Raw genomic sequence first — 21,406 nt, forward strand, 5'->3', positions numbered from 1 at the left:
AAACAGGAAAATGATTCCCTTACCCTTTCAAAGGCGAACAAAGTGAACCAGAAAATGACGGGAGGAGGAAAGCTCAAAGACAAACAAAGGATAGCTAAAGCGCAAACAATCGATCCTGTTCGCCGCGGTGCGTTCACTCTCGTGCGCTCTAATTCTTCTCAGAGAAAGTGCAACGGGAGTGAAAGAGTAGTCAGGCACTGCAAAGGAACCGCTGCCAGAGAAATATTTTGCATGGCCCCAATGCCTCTTTTGTCACTCTGTGAATCAGCAGGTCCAGCCATTTACACCACAAACCCCCGTATCCTTTTCTTTAATGTCCTCACACGAGAGGCTGATCATCCAAAGTGAGGATTTGATGACGGGTTTATTTCGCTTCACACCACGGGCCATGTCTCTGTCTCGCTAAATCCAGTATATTAGCAGGACAAGCCAACTCAGTAGCCCCGCTATTTGTTTTTTCCACAAGAAGCAATTAAATAATTTTATTATTGATGAGTTTGATGAGCCACGTGATTCTATTCAGCCATACGCTTGTTGACAAGACCTGCTCTGTAGAGACCTCCCTCTCTCATACGGCTCCCACCCAGGACTGCTTCCATCAAAGATGGGGAAACGGTACTTCCTGTGACAGAGGGAGTGTCCTGGTCTGTACCCTTCCCAGCCGCGGAACCTTATCGCCCAGTAGCGGCGTTCCGCAAGGCCATCTGTCCCAGGGTGGCAGGACACAACATGCTCTTTTCCCCGTAATGCCCAACACTGTGTAGACACAGATCACTAATGAATATCCTCCTCGACTTCCACGGTGCCCAAGCCGGCCCCCTGGGTCCATTGCAAGGCATGTAAAAGAGGTTTTAATTATAGGCATGGGGATGAACCAGAAGGACCGAAAGTACTACAGTAATTAATCACGACCATGTAAATGAAGAGCCAAAAAACTATTCTGCTTTGCAATTCCGGCAAAGGTTTCAGTGTCCTAGTGTCCTCAGTGAGACAATGCATGGTTTACCTATGCTGTTAGTCATCTGAAGCATGCTAGCAGGAAGGTGTTTGTGATATTATTTCTTAGCAAATTAGCTCTTTCTGTGAAGAAAATAAGTTTCTCCCCCCATTTTGGAACATCCACTCGAAACTTTAGGCTATTTCTGTAACTGTCACTGGTGTGTGTACGAATATTGGAAGTCTGCTGCTATGTTTTTTTTTTTTTTCTGTGCAATTCACCAACCGAGCTGTGCAGTTTCTGTTGGCAGAGGACTGTGAAGCGTGCACAGCTGGTACAGGTAGATATGGCATGTGTCGCTATTGGGTGGTGAGGCAGGGGATATCTGCCAATTGAAACCCTCCCTTGCGAGGTGATGGCGTGGCCTAGATTTTTAAATCACCAAATCTTAACTGAATACAGAACTAAAAAGCCCCTTAGTGCCTTTTTTATTATATTTGTACATCCCTCTTGTATTTATAGACTTCTTTTGGTCTGTTCTATTAAACGTAAGATTCTGGGAGGATCATCTTGACACTTGTATTTTCAGGTAGACAATTTTTCCACAGTTTATGGCTCCTCAGACAATTTTTCCACAGTTCATGAGTCTTGTACTTTTATCATTCTCATTTATTGTCAGGGCTGAAGGACAATAGAGGTTTATTATTTCATATGTGTTTGACTCTCTATGAATGAACAAGAAAATGACTTCTAATGACTTCTCTCGCTGCCCACATGCACACAGAAGGTGGACTGTGCACACTACAGTCTGTGAACTCACTGGGTGAATCACCACAGTTCTTGGCTTGAGAGAACTGGACAGACCATTCCTGGTTCAGGACTTAGACTTTGAGTTTGCACCGCAGATCGTGCAAGATGGATGTCTTCAGAGAGGCCTGCTTCCTGGCTATACCCAACATGCAGCCGCTTCTCTCTTCAGAAAAGCATCTGTCCCCTCTGTCATCATCAGCTCAGCTCTGTCATTCAGATTTGACATTTATGACCTGTTTGGGATCAAACCGGGACCACCCCGCACCCCCCCTAAAAAAAAAAGAAAAAAAAAAGACAAACAGAAGATGAGCCTTGCCCTGCCCAAGCCCAAGACCTGAGTGGTCTCTGAGCTGCCTGGACTCTTATCCATCTGCCTCACCCTAACAGCATGGCTCCTCTTCTGTTACCCAGGACCCTTTCTGCCACCTTGGCTGGATCAACATTTGAACCGAAAGCGTCAACATCCATGGGCTCTTGCTGCAGATTACTCCTTAATGCGATATTTGGAATTGAGCACGGCTCTAGGACACATCCCTTCACTGAGTGTATGATATGATGCAATTTCTAATGTTAGAAGAAGGACTTTTGGAGTGTCATTGGGGAGAATCTGCGCATTGCAAAGTCACAAGAAATGTGTCTCCTTATCGATCTCATATATTATGAATATTCTGTCTTTGACTTGGCTTAGTCTTTTGATTCATCTAGCCTCATGGTGGCAAAAGCAAAGCAAGGCTTCAAATGTCAGTGAAGGCATTAAATTAAAATACTCATTTATTTTCTGTCCATTCATGAACACCTGTCTTTGACAAAAGTTTTATTATTCAGATCTCTGGGCTTCACTTGGAGTATTTAATACTATATTCTTCATGAAACATACGTAATGCTTTCACATGTGATGTTAAATACTTGTAAGGCATTCATGTTCAATAGTAGCATTCGAGCCGTAAAATGCTGTTCTGTTTGCTAATGTTGGACAGAGGGTCTACTACGTGAACATTTTTTAATAAACATATCCAATCTTAATTAAAAATAGTTGAGGTGTTGCTGACTGAGCATGCTGTGGAGACACATGTATGTTAAGAGCTTATTGGTAAATTATAAAGGCAGGCAAAAATTTGTGGTCTGTTGGATGCCTGCCGAGTTGTCAGCTGTCAGGACTTCAGTGTCTGAAAACTGATATAATCTAGATGGGGTGTGCTCCTTTCTCCAGCGAACGTTTACTTCCTCAAATGCTGGATGATGCTCTTACATCCTAAAAAATTGTGTCCCACAGTGATGATGTCATGCATCTCCCTTTGAGGTCCAGGGCTGCATTTGCTTCCCACAGCCTTTCAAAATACTGTGAATGTGTTGCTCGTGAACGTGTGAATAACTTTGTGACTTTTTGCAGCAATCTTCACTGGTAGTTTGGTCCAGCCTGGTGTGTTGGCAATCGCAGTGGTAACTGCTGCTGACTGGAGGTTAATTAAGGACTGGATTTGGAAGGCCAATCTCTACAGAATCCCTGCAGGGCATAGGCAATACTGTGGACATGAACTCTGCATATTGAAACAATGTAATATATTCAAAATGAAGTTTATTGGCATTACATTCACTATCTGTATACCTACATTACATATCTCGTAAAATTTTAGCTATGCAGTATAGTGGTTGAGTACTTGTTCATACAATGTTCATACATTTTTGGTATTATTGATTTATTATTATTTTATGAGGCAACACCACAAAGACGTGTAGACTGTACCCTACTTGGAAATTGTTTGAACTGGACATTGATTTCTGCTTGATGGTTGTGTCTGCCGATATTTCACATTACTAGAGTTGTGTCTAGGCTATCTCATCTCGCCAGTCAGGTTATAATCATTGCATCTGTAGCTATTTGTGGTCTGTCTCAGCTTTGTATCTCTGACAAAACAATATTATGTTATCTAGTGGTTCTTTTACTCTATCTCACAATGCAAACCATAACATACAGTATGCATAGTCGAACATACGTATCCATGCACATGCTGACCATACGGACTTAATTGCTTTTCATTTCACAAGCCTCTTATCTTGTCTTGAAGAAGGGTGTCAGATAAGCTTTTCGCTGTGCCTTACAGATTATACTCTTTTATGTTTTCCAATAAATCTTAATTCCACACCACAGCACAACATAAAGGCATCTTGGCAATCTGACGTTAGATGACATAAGTAAATTATCCGGGTTTTCTTCAGACAATCTGCCAGAAAAGTGTTACAACCTCTGTACTTATGAATTCCCATATGAAAAAAGGAAAACAGAAAAAATATGGGCTTTATATTTTCTATCATAATGGTAAGTGATGCTAGAAATAAATCCCAAGGTCTGCGATAGCAAATGTAGCTGTTACTGAATGAAAAAAACCCATTTACATTAAGGGAGGGCAGCTGTAATCTACAGCAATATACACTGTTCTAGCTCTCCCCGTGCAGGGTTCACACTGGGGAACACTGCTTTGATAGAAATAAATGGTACAAGCGATGCAGTTGCTGCTGTACCCTTGGGTCCTCTGTATGAAGGACTTCACTTTTGTGGTTCATGAATTTCATCAGTGCGTGGAAATGACATCATCTTCTTCCCCGATGACAGTCAGTTAAATGCTACAGACTCCGTCATAACAGGCCTATTTCCAAGCATCGTAGATGTTAAGTACCCCTTCTGATGGGAGAAATAAAATGCAACAGATTATGATAGAATCATTTTAAAAAAATCATGCCAAGCTGTTCGTTAGGTATGGTTGGCAAAAGTCTTTTCTGTAGGTGAGTTTAATTAAAATACCAGCTTTGTCTCATTCCAAGCAGAAGGAGCTACTGTGTGCTGTGAAATATGTGCCAGCATTTCCATAAACATACCTTCACCTGTCACCCAACAAATATAGATATTAAACTGTAATTTAAATTCTTATACATAGGGTGACCTCTTTTCCTGATAGCAATCATCAGTCGTGACTCATTGAGTAGGAGACAATAGGCCTTAGTCCTCAGATTAGAAGAGGCCAACAGTCACTTAATGCAGATCTTGTAGAAATACTGCAAATGAGGAGTTTTATAGCAGCAACGAGGAGCAGGATTTATCCACCTCAACCTCTCTTCTAACCTCCCTTTCCCGCCCAGTGTGATCTTCACCAGGAAATGAGGCGAATTACAGCAATGCCCTTTAATATACATCAAGGAAAGTGCCATCTGACCAGTGAACGCATTCCTCGGGGCCTATAATTCTGTAGGTCTGTCTCCACGCTCTCATCTTTCGTCGGAAGACAGATCTTGTACACCTTCCCCGGGTGTTTATCTCGCGAACCGCTATGTGATTTATAGCTCAATGTCTTTTAAGAATCCTTGTTGTCGAAAGCTTGTTTGCTGTCGCGCCTTTCTGTCCTAGCAGGGAGTGATTTGTTCTTTGTTGTAAGGCATTGTATTTTGAAACCGACGAGTTTGCCAGACACCTTGAGTGAAGGCATCAGCCAAATCAATAGACAGCGTGAAGTGGTGGAGGGAGACAATCTGCCTCAGACCCTTTTGTTAGCATAACCACCTATCCCACCTGCTAATTCTCAAAACATTTTGCTCATTTATGACGTGAGTCCCTCTCTTGCTGATTTTATTTGAATTCTTTCCTTTTGTAATTCTGATGTCTGTGCTGTAACTGAGAAATGAATGGCTTGAAAGTCAATAGTCGCTTTACTTAAGAACCAGTTCCTCCACTGGTATGGTATGATGCATTCTTCTTCATTTAGCTGTCTTAATTAAGTAGATGAAAAAATATTGTAATGCATCCTTTTTGTAGTTAGCTTTTTGTAGTTAATCATTTTTTAATGTCATTCATGTTTGACATTTGTGTCATTTTATATATATGCAGTGGATTACCCATAATTTCCTCCATTTATATCAAATTAAATTCAATTTACTATTCAGCGGAGGGGATAACCAACCTCATAAATGAAATAAGCCCTTTTTTTTTTAATGAGCGCAGATGGTCTGAGAAATTCAATGGTAGAGTTCCCAGAATCGCATCTTTGCTCAGACGCCCTTCCTTCAAGCCAAAGCACCTGATGAGTTTCCTTTAAACACGTTATCCGTCCAGGTCGAGTGTGTTTGTGTGCGCGCGCGGCGGCGGCAGACAGCAGAAGGGCTGGTGCTAGGCCCGGCGGTGCTGGCTGGCTGCCCACCGGAGCGGGGTGCCGAGCAGCCGCGCGGTCTCAGTGGCAGCTGTGGCGGTGGCGGTGGCGGTGGCCGTGGCGGGGGGGCAGCGAGCGGCGAGCTCGGTCACGCCATTCCCCTCCGCCGATCCCTCTCATTGCCTCCGTCCTGTTTTTCTCTTTCAGCGGTTTACCTCTGCAAAAGAACAATGCAAAACAAAGCCCGGCTGGAGCTCGCCGACTACGAGGCTGTAAGGCTCCTCCCCTGAAACTGCACTAACAGCCACTCTGTTAGCTGATCCGTCCATCATGCCATATTGCTTATGTACATTATGTTCATATGACATTCATTATAACCTATAAACAGCAGATCTATGCACTGTGTACATGATGCATAAATATCTTGTACAAAATTATAATATATGATCTTTTTTAAATCTCATGTACGTTTAATGTGACATTCGGAGTTTGTCACATATTGTAGCACATTACCGTATAAAAAATAATTATATGTAATTGCATGTGTTGTCCATTTTAAAATGATAAAGCCAATGTTTGAACAAATTGCAGGAGGTGTTTTAAAGTCCTTTGAAGGTCAATCAAGATGTGTCTTTAGGTAAACTGCTCTCACCTCTCCTCCTTGTGCTGTTTTAGGAGAGCCTAGCAAGGCTACAGAGAGCATTCGCTCGGAAATGGGAGTTTATATTTATGCAAGCGGAAGCACAGGCAAAGTAAGTGAGCGCCGTGTGAGAGCTGATTGGCTGACAGGGTTCCAGCCGTGCAGAGAGAGAATACTGTGTAATTGCTCGAATGTGCATTCTGTTCTGCATCAACCTCTGTTCGAACTTTATTTTCTTCTGTTGAGAGACTGGGCTGTATAATCATGCTCATTCTTTCATACTATTCTCAAAGTAGTACACTCCTGGTAATTTAAAATGCTGTCAAGGTTATTCTTTCAGGTCATTTTTTTTTGTTTTGTGCAGAGTTGACAAGAAAAGAGACAAAATCGAAAGAAAAATACTTGACAGTCAAGAAAGAGCCTTTTGGGACGTACACAGACCAGTGGTAAGTCATTTTTCCCCATTACTGGCGTCCAACTGTAGTCCAAAAACCTGGAACTGAACTGCAGAATGCATTATGTGCATCATTATGTGCATGAGAGACCAGCTGCGTTGCTGTGTGGCGGGATTGATGGGGCATTGGTTAGGGGCCAGGCGTCATGTGGTGAAGACACGATTAATGAAGCGGGGAAGCGGGGAGGCGGGACGGGAGAGATTGACCTTGCCTGCTCCTCACGGGGCTGACGGGACATGGTCGGCCAGCCCCTGCCTGTCCTGACCGTGCTCCCCCTGTTTGAGCGGAGAGAGCGATGGGTAGTTCTGCAGTGCTGTCTATGCACAGTGTGCCTCCCTCCTGCATTGACAGGCACAGAGCAGATTGGCATTTTCAGACCCTCGATCCTGGCCTGCCGTTATCTTACTTAAACTGCTTTCGCCGGAATGGGAATTTGCGTGTTAGCGGGTGAGCGCAAGCACGTATGCGTGCGGGCACATGCGTCCTCCACATTTACAATGCAGAATTCTCCGCATACAATGCTTTTTAGCCCGGCAGACTGTATGACTGAAGATTGATCCAGCTCTGTGGCTTCTTATTGATTTTACACAGCACCCATTTTCCCTTCTTGAACATTAATCGAGAATTTTCTTGGAATGTAATTGGAGTGTGTTTTCAAAGAGTATTTTTTTTTATTTTTATAACAGAGGATTTAAAAAAATGAAGCTTTTGCTTGGTTGGAAAATACTAAAGGCTTCATTTACCAATTACTGCCAAGGCCTTAAATGATGGCTAATGACCAATAGTTGAATCAAGGCTGGCTTCTTTTGTTCAATTATAGCCTGTGATGCGAAGATAATTACTGTAATCCTTTAATGTCATTGAATGGTTGTCTGCAAACATGCTGCTCGCACCTTTATTTTTGCCTGCACTTTGACATTAATAACCTTCTTGGAAATTTACAATTGTAATTTTTTGAAAATCGGGAATGGCTCCTCATGTAATTAGCAAGGGCTGTGTCGCTACTGATAAAGGACTGCGTTTACCATGCTGAGATTGCACCGTGGAATTTACACTGCACAGGCGTAGAATGGGTTCTTTCCTGGGATTGCTTGCGCATGCGCCCGTGTGCATTCACATTAACGTGGTATAACTGCAGGGAACGAAAAAGGAAATATCACTCTCTCCAGACCGTTCATATGCGGCGTATCTGTAAGCTAAAAAATTTGAAGCCCTTAATAGACACAGTATCATGTGCGATGCTTTTTGGTTGCGAGCTCGTTTGTGTTCCATGTCCTTGTCAGTCTTACGGCCCTCTGCACTCATTAGCTCATTAGCACTCAGTGGGGAATAGTGTGTCAGTGTGTGGTCGATGGAGTTTTAAATTGGAGTCTGCTTTGCTTATGAGATCAGCTTGTGCGCTGTAAATTGGAAATGGCAGATTCAATTTTGGCGCAAACAATTTAACAAGCTTGACTTACAGTTCCATCATATTTCTAAATCCTCGTCCCCCTGTTGTAGAACATAGCTCTGACAAGTTATGAGCACCGCCATTTTCTTCAAATTGCATATATTCTAAGTGGCAGTTGATGATGTCATGGAAAAATTTGTTAACTTTTTTCTGCACAGGAATCTAAAAGACTAAATTCCAATGACATATCTTCTTGCTGGTATATAATAATATACCACTGAATATTATTATATTGTGTATGTGTACACTGAAACACTAATTGTTTTCTCAATCAGGGAAAAGCCAGTGCATTTTAATATTATGTAAGAAAAGCTAACCTTGCTTTTTAGAAGATTGTCAGGTCATATTTAGGCTGTTTTTTCATTCTTCATTTTGTGTCTCACAATTGAATTTTTTTTTTTTTAAAAACAGTCCAAATCACAATACAATATACAATATGTAAATTGATAGAAAATGGAAGAGACCTTACCACACAAATAGTTTCAGTTATTTGTTATCACTGATGATGCCACACACTCCATAATAGAATCTAAAGAGTCTGGTGAATAACTGTGCATTTCAGATGAGAGGTCTTGCCCACCTTTAGTTGTCTAATGATGTAGTGGAAGTTTCAACATTATTCAGTTACAATCACGTAGCACAGATATCTGTATTTCGAAATAAGCTCAGACTATAGATTCAGGAGGAAGAGTGGTGTTACTTCATACAAATAAATACAGAATAAAAAATGTTTTACTCGTTGCCTTTGCTGCAGAGTATGCTCTCACTTTGGCTGCCAGATTCTTCCCCTTCTCAAAATAAAAACTGTGAAATGAATGGTGTTAACATTTACCCTTTAAGATATTTTAGGCAAAGTATAAGCAGATCCCAGAGAACAGCCCTGAATAGAAATACGACTCTTTGAAGGTCTTCTTCCTTCTTTCATCTCTGGTGATTCCTTTTCTGATTGGTTTGGTGTGCCTGAGGCACTGTGGGAAATGTTTAATGCATTAAATGCACTCTCCGTGTTTAGACATACGTGAGCGAGCTCTATGTGACTCAATTGCATTACGGAGCATGCCTGGAAACGAGTGCATCTGGCACCGTGATTTCTTTCTTTTTAAAAAAAAAAAAAAAAAAAAAGAAAGAAGTGGACAGCCTGTCCTCCTTTTGTATTTATTTATTTATTTACTCGGATGGGGAAAGCAAACAGGGCAACAGATAGAGATGGGATCGCGGCACAGAAGGCACAGCGACAGGGAGTCAAAACCCCCCAACCGCACAAGGGAATTTGTGTATGGCTTACGGGTCGGCTGACCTACAGACTGCTCCGCACGTCTTCCACGGCGCTACGGTTTCTGCTCTGGCATGCCAGCAAAAGCAAATCACAACATGCACGGCCAGCTAGCGGAATTTCGCTCCATCATGTCATCGGGAATAGCAATGCGTTTGCAAACAGCTGACCGTTTCCTGAATTAATTAGCCGTCTGCACGGTGACTGCTTCACTGCAAAATGTGGGCACTTAGAATATAGAGAATCTCTGTTTGATTACCAATTTAGTGTCATAAATGTTTTTTTTTTTTGAAGAGAGCACTGTGTCCCCAATAGAACTGGTCTTGATATCAAAAGGATTTATTTATATATTACGTCACTTATATATTTATCATTGCCAAATCAGCAATCATGGTGATTTGTGTGTTTAATTTGTTGATTCTTGATTTTTTAATGGGAAATGCTGCTGTTTGTACTGGGAAATATGGGTAGTTATCAAAAGTTAATAGTTTTCTTTTTTCATCATACATAAATATGCAAAATGCTCTTTTTTGATCTGATCATACTCCCAGGAATTATGCAATGGCTTACAATATTATACAATAGCATAAATATGCAAATGTATGTGTGTATGCACAAAGCTTTTTAACTTTTTGAATTTATGCTGAATTTTTCACCGACACATTGCTTAAATGTTCAAATTGGTACTATAATTAAGATAAACAATCTGTCAAATACAATTGCACCAACAATAGTCTGGTTGTACATTCAAATTTGTCCAAGGTAAACATGCTGGGGAAGCTTACTGCATGAAATGAAGCTTGAATAATTCATGATATCTTATGAAAATTACATGCCAGTAAGAATGCAAAAATGCTCATAAGATTTTGTTCCCTGTAGTTTCATTAGTGTGGCACAGTGAGGGAGAGACAATTTTTTTTTGTACAAGGAAAGAACATTCAATTTAATGAACTCGGATGCATAATGAAAATATCTGAACAATAGCCAGAGATATGTTTCTCCCGAAAATGAATATTTTATTACATCAACTGACTTGAGTTCATTCAATTTAATGAAGGTTGTTTTAGGTTATGATTAAAGAGGCAATATCTTGAGTCCTCAATGCTACACCAGTTTCCATCAGGATGATGGAATAATCAGCATGTATTGAACTAAAATACACTTTTAAAAGGAATGTACAACTGGAGTAAAACTTCTTTCATCTAAGGAATCTTTAAAATCTTCCACAGCCAGGGAGTGTATAGGCTAATACATTAATGGAAAAAATTATATTTATCTATTTGTTTTGTTGATGATTTTTCCAGAGCAGCTTACAATTCAGTGCTGTCTTGGCATGATACATACAGTGCAAGAGATGGTTAGTAGCATTTCTGTGATTAATCCATTAACTTTGAAAGAGTGCTGGAAAATGTGCCTGTGGACACATCCCAACGTTATCACCAAAGAAACCTTCACTTCACATAGCAGAGAAAAGGCTTTCTGTAACAGTGAACCACAGAGCCGCTGTAGGATCAACCATTTAGGAAGCCGCAAGAGCAACATGGCCTGGGCTCACGCTAACTTACACGTGCTGTTATATATAGACAAAATGAGCTGTGAAGTGGAATGAAGTAATTTGTTAAGGCAAGGCGGAATATAAATAGAATTCTGGATTATCAGGTGTACAGAAGTGTAGGCGGCTTATTTATTCGTCTTGATCATTATTAGTCACTCGATTACTTACAAAATAAATGAGTGCATGCTGTGCTCCTTTGGAAATGTCTATTCAGATAGCAACTAGATGACTCACATATCTTGGATGGACCCTTCGAATGCTATCTCTGTCTATTTGTGATTGCATTAAAAAAATGGCTTTTTACTCAGATTTCTAATTGTGGTGAAACCACAGTCACAGCCATCTTGCCGAGTTCTATAGAATATGCACTGGAAAATGTTGGAGAAATTGGAGACATTTTTAAGTGCATTCTGAAGCAGTTCAACTTGGCCTGCTTTCAATTGTCCTAGTATTTTTAAAGTACAGGTTCTGTGTAGCCTACAACAGCACAGAGCTATCAAAACTCAGTGTCCCTTCCAGCCTATGCTTGTAGAACTGAGCGGTCCTCCCATGATGCTTTGAGGACCATGGAAACAGGAGTGTGTTATTGGCTGGAGGGCACCAGCGTGTTGTCCTCAGCAACTGTTGCTTATCATCGCATTAAAAAAAAAAAAAAACTTAATGAAGCCATGTTAATGGTTGATGCTGTATTACAGACTTAAAAAGAAAAGTACATCTCCCGTAGGACACCTTGTACCATCACAGTTGCTGACCAGTGAAAAAAATATGCCCAGGCTAACTGCCATGTCTCAGTTATCTCCTGCCACCACACACACATTGGGCCTGTTAGGCCGCATCCATCACCCTTCAACGCCAAACAAAGACACTCTATCCATGCCATTACACTGGGCAGGAAGGAGCCCCGCTTCGCACTCGATTGATTTATGGATCTGTGTGGCCAGGTCTGAGCTGCTCAACGTAAAGAGATGGTGATTTATAGGAATGCCTGCTTGTGTTAGAAGTGTACTTATCAGGCCCTGCTCTGAATTCACTGCTGTGAGGCTCAGTGACATGGCGTTGTGGGAATCGGTGTACCGACTAGCAGCAATCATCAGAATGATAACTGTTTTCTCATGCCCCTACTTGTTCTAGGTCTGGTACTTTATTAAAATTTTTAGGAGTACATTTTTAGTTTTCTGTGAAATGCTGGTTTAATTTTGAACCTTTTCATGAACCGGTGACCGTGTCTTTTACTGTGATTTTTAGCCCGGCTGCGTGAACACAACGGAAGCCGATATCAAAAAATCCTCCAGAATGAAGCAGCCCCACAAAACAAGAAAGGTACGGTATGAACCATCCCGCTCTCTGTTTGTGTCGAACCCGGAGCTGTGCGGGGAATGGCACCTCGTAATGACCCTTTCTCTGGTTGGTATGGATTTGCAGTCTGTCTACGGGCTTCAGAACGACATCAGGAGTCACAGCCCCACTCACACCCCTGCCCCCGAGGCCCGGCAGCCCACGGAGGAGGAGCTACACGACAAGGTGCGAGCGGGTCCCTGCAGCTGTCCTATCACAGCGCTGCATGCTCTCTGCATTCACACTCCCCCACTGTCACTCACTGGGACTGCCTTATTGAGTAAGGGGCCATGGCATTGGGTGTGGGGTTGCCAGGTCAAACCAGAAGTCCGAAATACTGCTGCTTTTGAGCAGGGACAGTCCTTTGGTACAGTTTCTCCAGTAAACCAAACAGGTTGTGCCGTGCAATCTAAAATTAAAACTGTGGTTCCTCTGTGTCAGTGGTCTGAGCAATACATTTACATTGCTTTCCCATTTAATTCACAGATACAGTTTTGGCAGGTGCAGTTGGATAGGCATCGATTGAAAATGTCAAAGGTTGCGGAGAGGTAGGTGTTCTCTTCCTGTCAGTAAGACAAGCAATCAGGCTTATAACTGTGCACTCTAACAAGTACAGTGTAATGTCAAATCCGTTTATCAGAGCGGGTTCCATCCATTAAACACCTTTGCAATAGAATTCTTATGTACTTGAAATAGTGTAGATACTCACTGATGTTATTTATGGAACCCAGATTTAATACTTAGCTCCCCTCTGCCCCCGGTGATCCCTTAGATGTATGTGTATAATTAATAATAAGCTATAACAGAGTATATTGACAGTTCTATAACTTCTATTTGAGATCAACTCAAGGCTTGCCTGAGGGGTCTAACAATGGCAGCTTTCTCACTGCCTTCCTGCTTCTTATTGTTTCTCTGTATTTTCATTGTTTTAGCCTCTTTCAATGCCGTCTGCGCTGCCATATATGCTGTTGGTGTGGGTGCTCACTGCTGCCCTCCACTGTTAAATGAGCACGCTGCCATTTGCACGCCCCTGTACCGCCGTCTTTCCAGCTGCTAACATCTGCCCCCCGTTTTTCTCCCCCCGCAGTTTGTTAAGCTACACTGAGCAGTACATCGAATACGACCCCTTTCTCACGTCACCCGATCCCTCAAACCCCTGGATCTCAGATGACACGACGGTGTGGGAGATGGAGGCCAGGTATGTTTTCGGGGGGAAGGCCTTTGCGTGCGGAGGCTACGGTGAGCTATGACCTCAGCGTGGCCTGGGAGGTTCGGGGCCAGACCGGTCGGCGCGGCGCGGCGCGTCCATGCTTCTGTTTCGTGTGTCCTCGGCACAGAGAGAGCGTCGTTCATAACAGCACATGTTGCATCACCACCCTCCGCCCCCCCCGTGTCCTCTGTTTGCTCTGTAAACAGCAGAAATGACTTTATCACCATTTCTCAGAATGCAGAGCTCGCTCATTGCGCATCTCGACACCTTTAGAAACCCCTGCATGTGCAAGATAAACATGTTCAAAGCACTCCACCCCCCCCCCCCCCTTTTTTTTTTGCCCAACTCCCTGCCCCTTCAGCGGTGCGGGTTTATTTTTCCTTTTGCCCGCTTATGCCGCGTTAAGCTCGGCTAAGCGCTAACGCCGCCGCGTGGGGGGTAATGCGCGCACTGGAGCCGGTCCAGACGCCTTCCTCTCGTACGCGCGCTCACCTGGCCGGGATGGAGTCCAAAGTCCGCAGCTAAACAGGGTAAATATTGCCCCTGCGCTGGAAAGCCTGCCACCGTCACGCGGAGCGTGAGGTTAAGGGAGAACGGCGCTTCCTCCCCGCGGTGCTGACGTGCGGCGTCTGTGCGCGTATCTCTGCAGCAAAGAGCCGGGGCAGCAGAGAGTGAAGAGATGGGCCTTCGGCATCAACGAGGTGTTGAAAGACCAGGTGGGCAGGGAGCAGTTCCTCAAGTTCCTGGAGTCGGAGTTCAGCTCAGAAAACCTGAGGTACGGGCCCAGTTTGCCCAAAACTGCATCTTCAGATATTTTACTGACCTGTATTACTATATATGGAAAATACTATATTTCTCCATTATATTTGAATCCTATTCAGGAGGTCCTTAATCACATTCGATTATTACAAATATAAGAATAATATAAGAAAAAAAGCCAACATTAATATGCAGTTCATTCATTTATCCATTGTGGCTTTGTAAAAAGAAATTAATAATGCATACATTTTTTACTATGTTTGATTACTCCCAACATGGCTGGAAAGCATGTAGATCATTCTTATGTTTAGCTTGAGGTTGAGTGCCCTGTAATGTTATTCAATCACCACGGCATGGAGTCGCCTGAGGCTCGGGGTGATGGAAATCGTAGGTATTGATTTTTAACACTCGATTGACAACTTAGGCACCATAACTGCAGGCAATCTGCAGGAACAACATAAAGCTTAACAATAAAATCAATTGGGAGTATAAATGAGAAAATGAACTGTCGCAAATTCAATTGCCTTATTTGGTGTTGTTGAATATGTACAAGCTGATTTGTTCCCCAAACAACACTGTTTATAAAATGACTGGTTCTTTACCTCCCCCTGCTGGTGAACATACACTGACCTGCATTATTGGCAACCAGTAAATCTGTTGTCTTGAAAACATTCTGGAGCATAAACTCATATTAACACTTTAATTTTAGTCAGTGGATGTATGTAATGAGATCACTTTTGACGACAGCTTAAATATAATATGTCTGGAGTAATTAGATGCATATGTTGTCTGAAAATTACCCAAAAGCCCAACTAATCTCACTGTTGGGCTTTTCTTATCCCTTGTTACTTATCTGGAGTGTTATTATATTCAAAGAGTTATATTAAACACTGACTCATTTAAGGAGTTATATTAAATTTAACACTGATATTTCTTTTATAATCACAGTTATATGATTGAAAGCCATCTGAAAACATATAATCTAGATACCTCAAAGCTGTGGTTCTAAATTGCTTATCACGTTCTTGTACACACTGTGTGCCATGCTACTGTGGGCAGGTTCTGGCTGGCTGTTCAGGAGCTGAAGAAGAGGCCCATTCGTGAGGTGCCAACCCGGGTTCAGGAGATCTGGCTGGAGTTCCTGGCCCCTGGGGCCCCCAGTGCCATCAACGTCGACTCAAAAAGCTACGACAAAACCACACAGAACGTGAAGGACCCTGGACGCTACGCCTTTGAGGATGCACAGGTACGTTGGGACAGGGGCCTAACCCCAGGCAAAAATGAAGCTACAAAGCACAATGGTGGCTCGAGCTCGCCATTGCAGGTAGACAGAAGACTAGTATTGGGTAGACTTAATCTAAATTAGATTGCTAATATAGATTATTTATTTACTGCCAATAAGTAACCATCAAGAAACAATCAATTCAACTGGGTCGACTCACGTTCTCCTATACACTTTTGTCTGTTTTTCGACATTCTCTCATAGAAAGTACTCTAGTCTTTTGTTTTCTGCTCCACATCTGAAGATGGTAATGAGTTTCTATTTTACCAGATGCCACCAGATGTCTTTGCTATGAGTGTTTTTTCTTGCCATCTCTCATCTGTTTCAGAATTTCCTTTCTTAAGCTACTTTGGAAAGGACTGTTTGAGGGCACATCATTTAAGATGAAGTTTTATAACTATTGTCGTATTTTATCTGGCATCGGTGCCTGTTTTGAATGTCTTGCTACAAATTAAAACCACTTAGCCCAGATGGCTGCTGTCTGCATCTTCTCGCTACAGGAGCGGTTTGGCATACGTGCTGCGCATCTTAACTTCCTTCCACTATCTCTTTTACAGGAGCACATTTACAAGCTGATGAAAAGCGATTCCTACAGCCGTTTCATCCGTTCCAGTGCCTACCAGGAGCTGCTACAGGCCAAGAAAAAGGTAAACGCATGACACAGCGAGGAGGCCGTGGCCAGACCCTGCGTCATGCACGTCAGATTATCTCTCTCCATAAGTGGAGGGCCACAAGCCCGCAGTTTTGACAAAGCGGAACGTGTGATCGCTTGCGTTCTGCAGGCCATAAAGCCTGAGCTTTTCAGTGTGCATCGGAGGGAATCATTACCACAGCATCAGTTTCACGGTTACACACGGGGACCGTGCACAGGTCCTCCACAAGCTTTTTGTAGTTCCTCATCTCATTTATCATTCTCGCAGCGTAGTCTTATTACAGGGCTAGATAACCCTGACTGGTGATTTGTCTGGTTTTTGCTCAATCTGGACTTCAAGCTGTGTAATTCACTTATGAGACTTGCCGCATGCAAGTGACCACATGCTGGAGGTAAGCTGTGCGGTATTTCATCATTTATATTCAGGCTCAGACTTAATAATTGAACAAAAAATTATTTCACGTTCATTCAGATGGAACCAGAGCCTGAATCATCCCTACCACTCCAGGACCAGCCAGCCTATAGCCGTTAGGGTTTTTCCCCAAACACCTGTGCATATAATTTTTTAATAGGTTTATATTATAAATCAATCAACTAAACCAGTCCAGAATTTACCCTCCTTTACACAGTGACATAACACTGAGGCAATGACAAGAAAAAGAGAGAAGGCTGTCTTATTTAGTTGCACAAACCTTTTTTCTTTATTTTTTGCCCCCATCATTGTGTATAAATATTGCTTCATCCTTGATCCATTGCATATATTTATGGTTTGCATGTACTGATTAAAGGGCTACGTTTGGGAGAGGGTTTACTTTCGTTTGTTTGTCTGTCATCTCTTGTTTATTTGCTTTTATTTGCAAGGATCCCATCTTAGTCTTATTTGGCTCATTTCCAAAGAGTGTTGCTTGTCTCCCATTTCTTATTTTCAGTTTTTCGAGTGGTACGTTTGTCCTTTCTTTTCTTTTTTCTTCCTTTTTATGTTTGTTTAAGTTGGAAAACGCTCAAGATTGCAGAACTTCATTTGAGAAATTCACTCATAATGTGGTAAGTGGGCGGGCCCTGTCTGGTCACGGTCCAGACCACAGCCTGTGCTGATTATGCACATGTGGTCGGTGCATTTTCCCTGCCCCTTAATTTCACCCAATCACATTTCTCACAACCAACCAATGATCTTACAGGTTCTGGTGAGGACCCACCTCTACCACCCCACCTACAGTATTTCCATTCCAATACTGTACAAGATATTGATCAAGACGCTATAGATTTTCCTCCCTGAGTTTTGAAGATAATAATTAATACAGTACTCAGTCATTCAAAGCTTCACTTTAGTTTTTAAGCTTTATGTTTTCCATTGATTAAATGGACAGTGCCGTCAGCGAAATTTGACATACTGCAATGTAGCATCATATTTAATTCAAAACAAATAATTTGTCATTGAATTAGGACTGTCGTAAATTGAATACCTGTTTATATCAACCACTGTAGCATTGCATTATTTTACTTTTGCCTGGAACAGTAAAAGGGAAAATGTCCCTCCCGGTCCTCATGTCTGTCCTTTCTTCTCTTCTACAGAAAAGTAAGAACTTATTTTGAAGGATATTGCTTCCAGGTAATGTCAGCACTAATGTATTCCTGTTTCTTGTGACTCTTTGTGCCCTTCTCCACCCGCTGTCTGCCTGTACAGCTCACATTTTCCCCAGTCAATTATTTGAAACAATTCTGTGTCAAAATAATTATGAATGACTCATTTTAAGTTACATAAATTGGTTGGTTGTTGTATTCTCAGGTTTTGTAATACTGGAATAAAATATGCAAGATATTTTTACTTATCCGAGACCTTTAATAGAAGGCAGTAAAACTGATTTATGCAGACGTTCTTGATACTTTCAGTTATCCATTTATTACCTCTGAGCTAAAAGCATAATTCTTACAGAACTACTTTTCCAATATTTAGCCATGTATAGGTCTATATATGGCCTTTCATGACACGACACAGTAATGAGTTACAAGCCTATATTTTCACTAGCAAGCTAATGTTGCAACCGAACACTGCTGGATGCAATAAACATAAAACAGTGTGACCCCTGAACTATACATACTGGTTAATCAGGTTTACAGTTTATTTACAATTTACAATGTACAATTATGAAATTGAATACAGTTTTTTAATTTGAAAATATATATTTTCACGTCAAATTGTGGGAAATTTGTTTTAAAAAACGTTTGTGGATTTCCGTCCATCCATTTTAAGATGTAAAGTTGATAAAATGACCAGTAAGTGTAGTCCCTTTTCTTTCTCCACAAAAAGACCCTATGTTTGTTGTTGTACTACACTACTCCACAACAAGTTAATAATCCGCAAATACCTTGAGAATGTCATGGAATTTCTTAATAATACAAAGACAGTACTGTGTGGGTCACTATTTTTGATTGAATCTCAGGTCTGAATCCAAAATCTGATTTTTAAATCAAAATACCAGCAAAAACAACTATGTTACGTTAATTTTAATGTTTTGATGACAGTTTTTCTCTCCTCCTTTTCTTAGGGGAAATCACATACTTTGAAGAGGCTAGCAAGTCTTGTGCAATCATGCTAAAATGCAGTAACTTTTTAGCTTGGAAGAGGACCATGTCATTTCTACGATATTGTAGTCTACTGTTTGCCCAGAGGAACCACTTGACAGTAGACCAGATGTTGCATGTCCAAGAAACGGAGGTTTTTATTATTATTTTTTATTTTTTTATTTTTTCCTCCTCAGTGTGAAAAGGCATTTTGGACTTTTAAGAGACGTTAAACCCACAAATAAATGCCTTCAGAAAAGTAATTTGTCCGGTCACTTCCTTAGTTACTTATCAGTTGGATCTATACGTGTCCATCGCAACGTAAGCTGAAGAAAAAACAAAAAACAAAAAAACAAAACAACAGAAATGCTTCTGCATAGGGATGTTATATCACTGATTTACCACAATAACAGAATACAGAGTATGCATTTGTTATAAAGTTTAATTTGCATTTTTATTGCACTACGAAAATTAGCACAGTTTTCATTGCTGTTGTAAAACCACATTCTAAAACTGAAAAGCTGTGTGTTTGTCCGATGTAGTCTGTAATTCTTTGTTACTGTTCCCTGCATTTATTTTTATACCATATTTAAAGACACATTTTACTTAAAATGTATTAAAGTTGGCCCTTTATCTGTTTATATGTGTTTTTTATATCTTTTTTTCTGAACAGTTCTTTGAAGCTCCATATTGTATATGTACTGCTCCTTTTTATTCTCTTTCAAAGGGGAAGATAAACCAGTTAAGGGGCTTTGCTACCAAATTCACTAGTGGAGAATTCATTAAGCTAATAATTGACAATTTTATTATTATTATTATTATTATTATTATTATTATTATTATTATTACAGAGCCAATAGGGAAATTTGGGGGATTCAGTTTGACTGGTTAGGGCAGGGTCTGATATGCAAATTTGCCATGCAGATTTGGTTCATATTGATCTCCCTTTGCAAACTGATGTGAATCATAAATCAAATCAAATGTTTCAGCCAAATCAAAAAAGACTTAATTCTGAAAAAACTTATGTGCCATTTGTCACTCCATTAGCTGAAAGTTCACCATTTCCTTTTATACCAAGAAGGAAACTTCATTTTCACTCAGTGTTCTCGTGAATGATGGAAGGGGTTTGATTTTGGGTTTAAGATTATTTTGTCTTTTTGAAACATAGCAAAGGCCCAAAGAAAGCTGTATTGTCAATTGTATCGCCATTACATTGTTATTCACCACTTGTTAATCCGTTACGGTTGTTATGGTTACCACAACTATGTGATTCTGTAAATATGTATTCAAAATAATAAAAAAAAAACATCCAGAAATGGTAATGCAAATGTGATGGAGAGGTTTCATAAATTCATTGTCATTTTTTCAATAGAAACTCAGAACTATTCAATAAATTGGAATTGAAAAACCATTTTACACTTTACACTATTGCAAGGGATATACCCCTTTTATAGCATCCATTGCCTCAGACTAACCAAAGGTATGTGAGAGATGGATTTTAGGGACACCCTGACTCTTGAAAATAAACAAGGCCATTTTTGTGGGTGTAAGACCCATCCATTGTTTGTACGAGCAGCTTTTGTGTGGTTTGCTGGTTGGAGTGTGTTATTTTGGGTTGGACTTGAATCTTGGCGATGAAGGTGTGGGGTATATATGTTTGTCCCAATAGTATTAGCACATAGCTCAATACAGACAGTGTGTGTGTCCGCACGCACGTGTGTGTGTGTGTGTGTGTTTGTTTGTTTTGGGGGTGGGGAGAGATGAACCACACGGGGAAACTACACAGTAAAATTTTTAATGTTAATTTAACTCTAATAAAGTTTATGAGTCCAAGAGGGATCAAATGTAGTCGAGAGTTTATTTTAACACTGAACATTTTTACTGTGGACCTGTGTGGCTTACCCTCTAGTTCTTAGTGATTGCCCTTCGTTGTCTTTTTTGTGCTTCATGTTCTCAGGGCATTATGGAGTGTGTGGAGAAGCGCATAGCTGAATCAGCCAGCCCGCTTTATTCCTCTCAGTCGTGTCGTTTTTGAATCACCGGACAAGGAGCGCTGTGCCTGAAATGAGCACACTCCACAGATGGACACACCTGCAGGGCAGCGATGATTTTACACTCTGCGGGCCAGAGAGAGCACTGCAGGAGAGCTAGCGCTGATCAGAAAAGAGGCAGATCTGAACCAACTCTCTCTCGGTAACTTGCCTGTAAACGCCTGGTGGTGTCTGGCAGGACAAGGCCAATTGTGTCCCGTCACTACAGACTCTTGATCTTTGTCAAGTAATGACAGCCCAGGCTTGAACCTGCAACTATAGGACCTATAAAGCACCATTGCAGACTTAGCCACTGAATC

General features: G+C 41.3%; 1 protein-coding gene across 3 annotated transcripts in view; it reads left to right on the plus strand.

Moving 5' to 3' along the window:
* Window positions 1-20,389, plus strand: part of rgs7b (regulator of G protein signaling 7b) — a 72,699-nt gene extending 52,310 nt beyond the window's left edge. For 2 of the 3 annotated variants that reach the window (XM_035403740.1, XM_035403742.1), the window contains 13 exons: window positions 6,091-6,155; window positions 6,559-6,635; window positions 6,888-6,969; window positions 12,502-12,576; window positions 12,679-12,777; window positions 13,078-13,139; window positions 13,679-13,789; window positions 14,451-14,576; window positions 15,620-15,806; window positions 16,400-16,489; window positions 17,485-17,538; window positions 18,067-18,103; window positions 19,041-20,389. In XM_035403740.1, coding sequence (XP_035259631.1) covers window positions 6,091-6,155; window positions 6,559-6,635; window positions 6,888-6,969; window positions 12,502-12,576; window positions 12,679-12,777; window positions 13,078-13,139; window positions 13,679-13,789; window positions 14,451-14,576; window positions 15,620-15,806; window positions 16,400-16,489; window positions 17,485-17,538; window positions 18,067-18,087 — 1,049 coding nt within the window. In that variant the 3' untranslated portion in view covers window positions 18,088-18,103; window positions 19,041-20,389. The remainder of the gene's footprint in view (window positions 1-6,090; window positions 6,156-6,558; window positions 6,636-6,887; window positions 6,970-12,501; window positions 12,577-12,678; window positions 12,778-13,077; window positions 13,140-13,678; window positions 13,790-14,450; window positions 14,577-15,619; window positions 15,807-16,399; window positions 16,490-17,484; window positions 17,539-18,066; window positions 18,104-19,040) is intronic. The other variant, XM_035403741.1, reaches the window with a different exon arrangement.
* The last annotated feature ends 1,017 nt before the right edge of the window (window positions 20,390-21,406 follow it).

This window comes from Anguilla anguilla, chromosome 2 (genome assembly GCF_013347855.1).
Source record: "Anguilla anguilla isolate fAngAng1 chromosome 2, fAngAng1.pri, whole genome shotgun sequence".
NCBI lineage: Eukaryota > Metazoa > Chordata > Actinopteri > Anguilliformes > Anguillidae > Anguilla > Anguilla anguilla.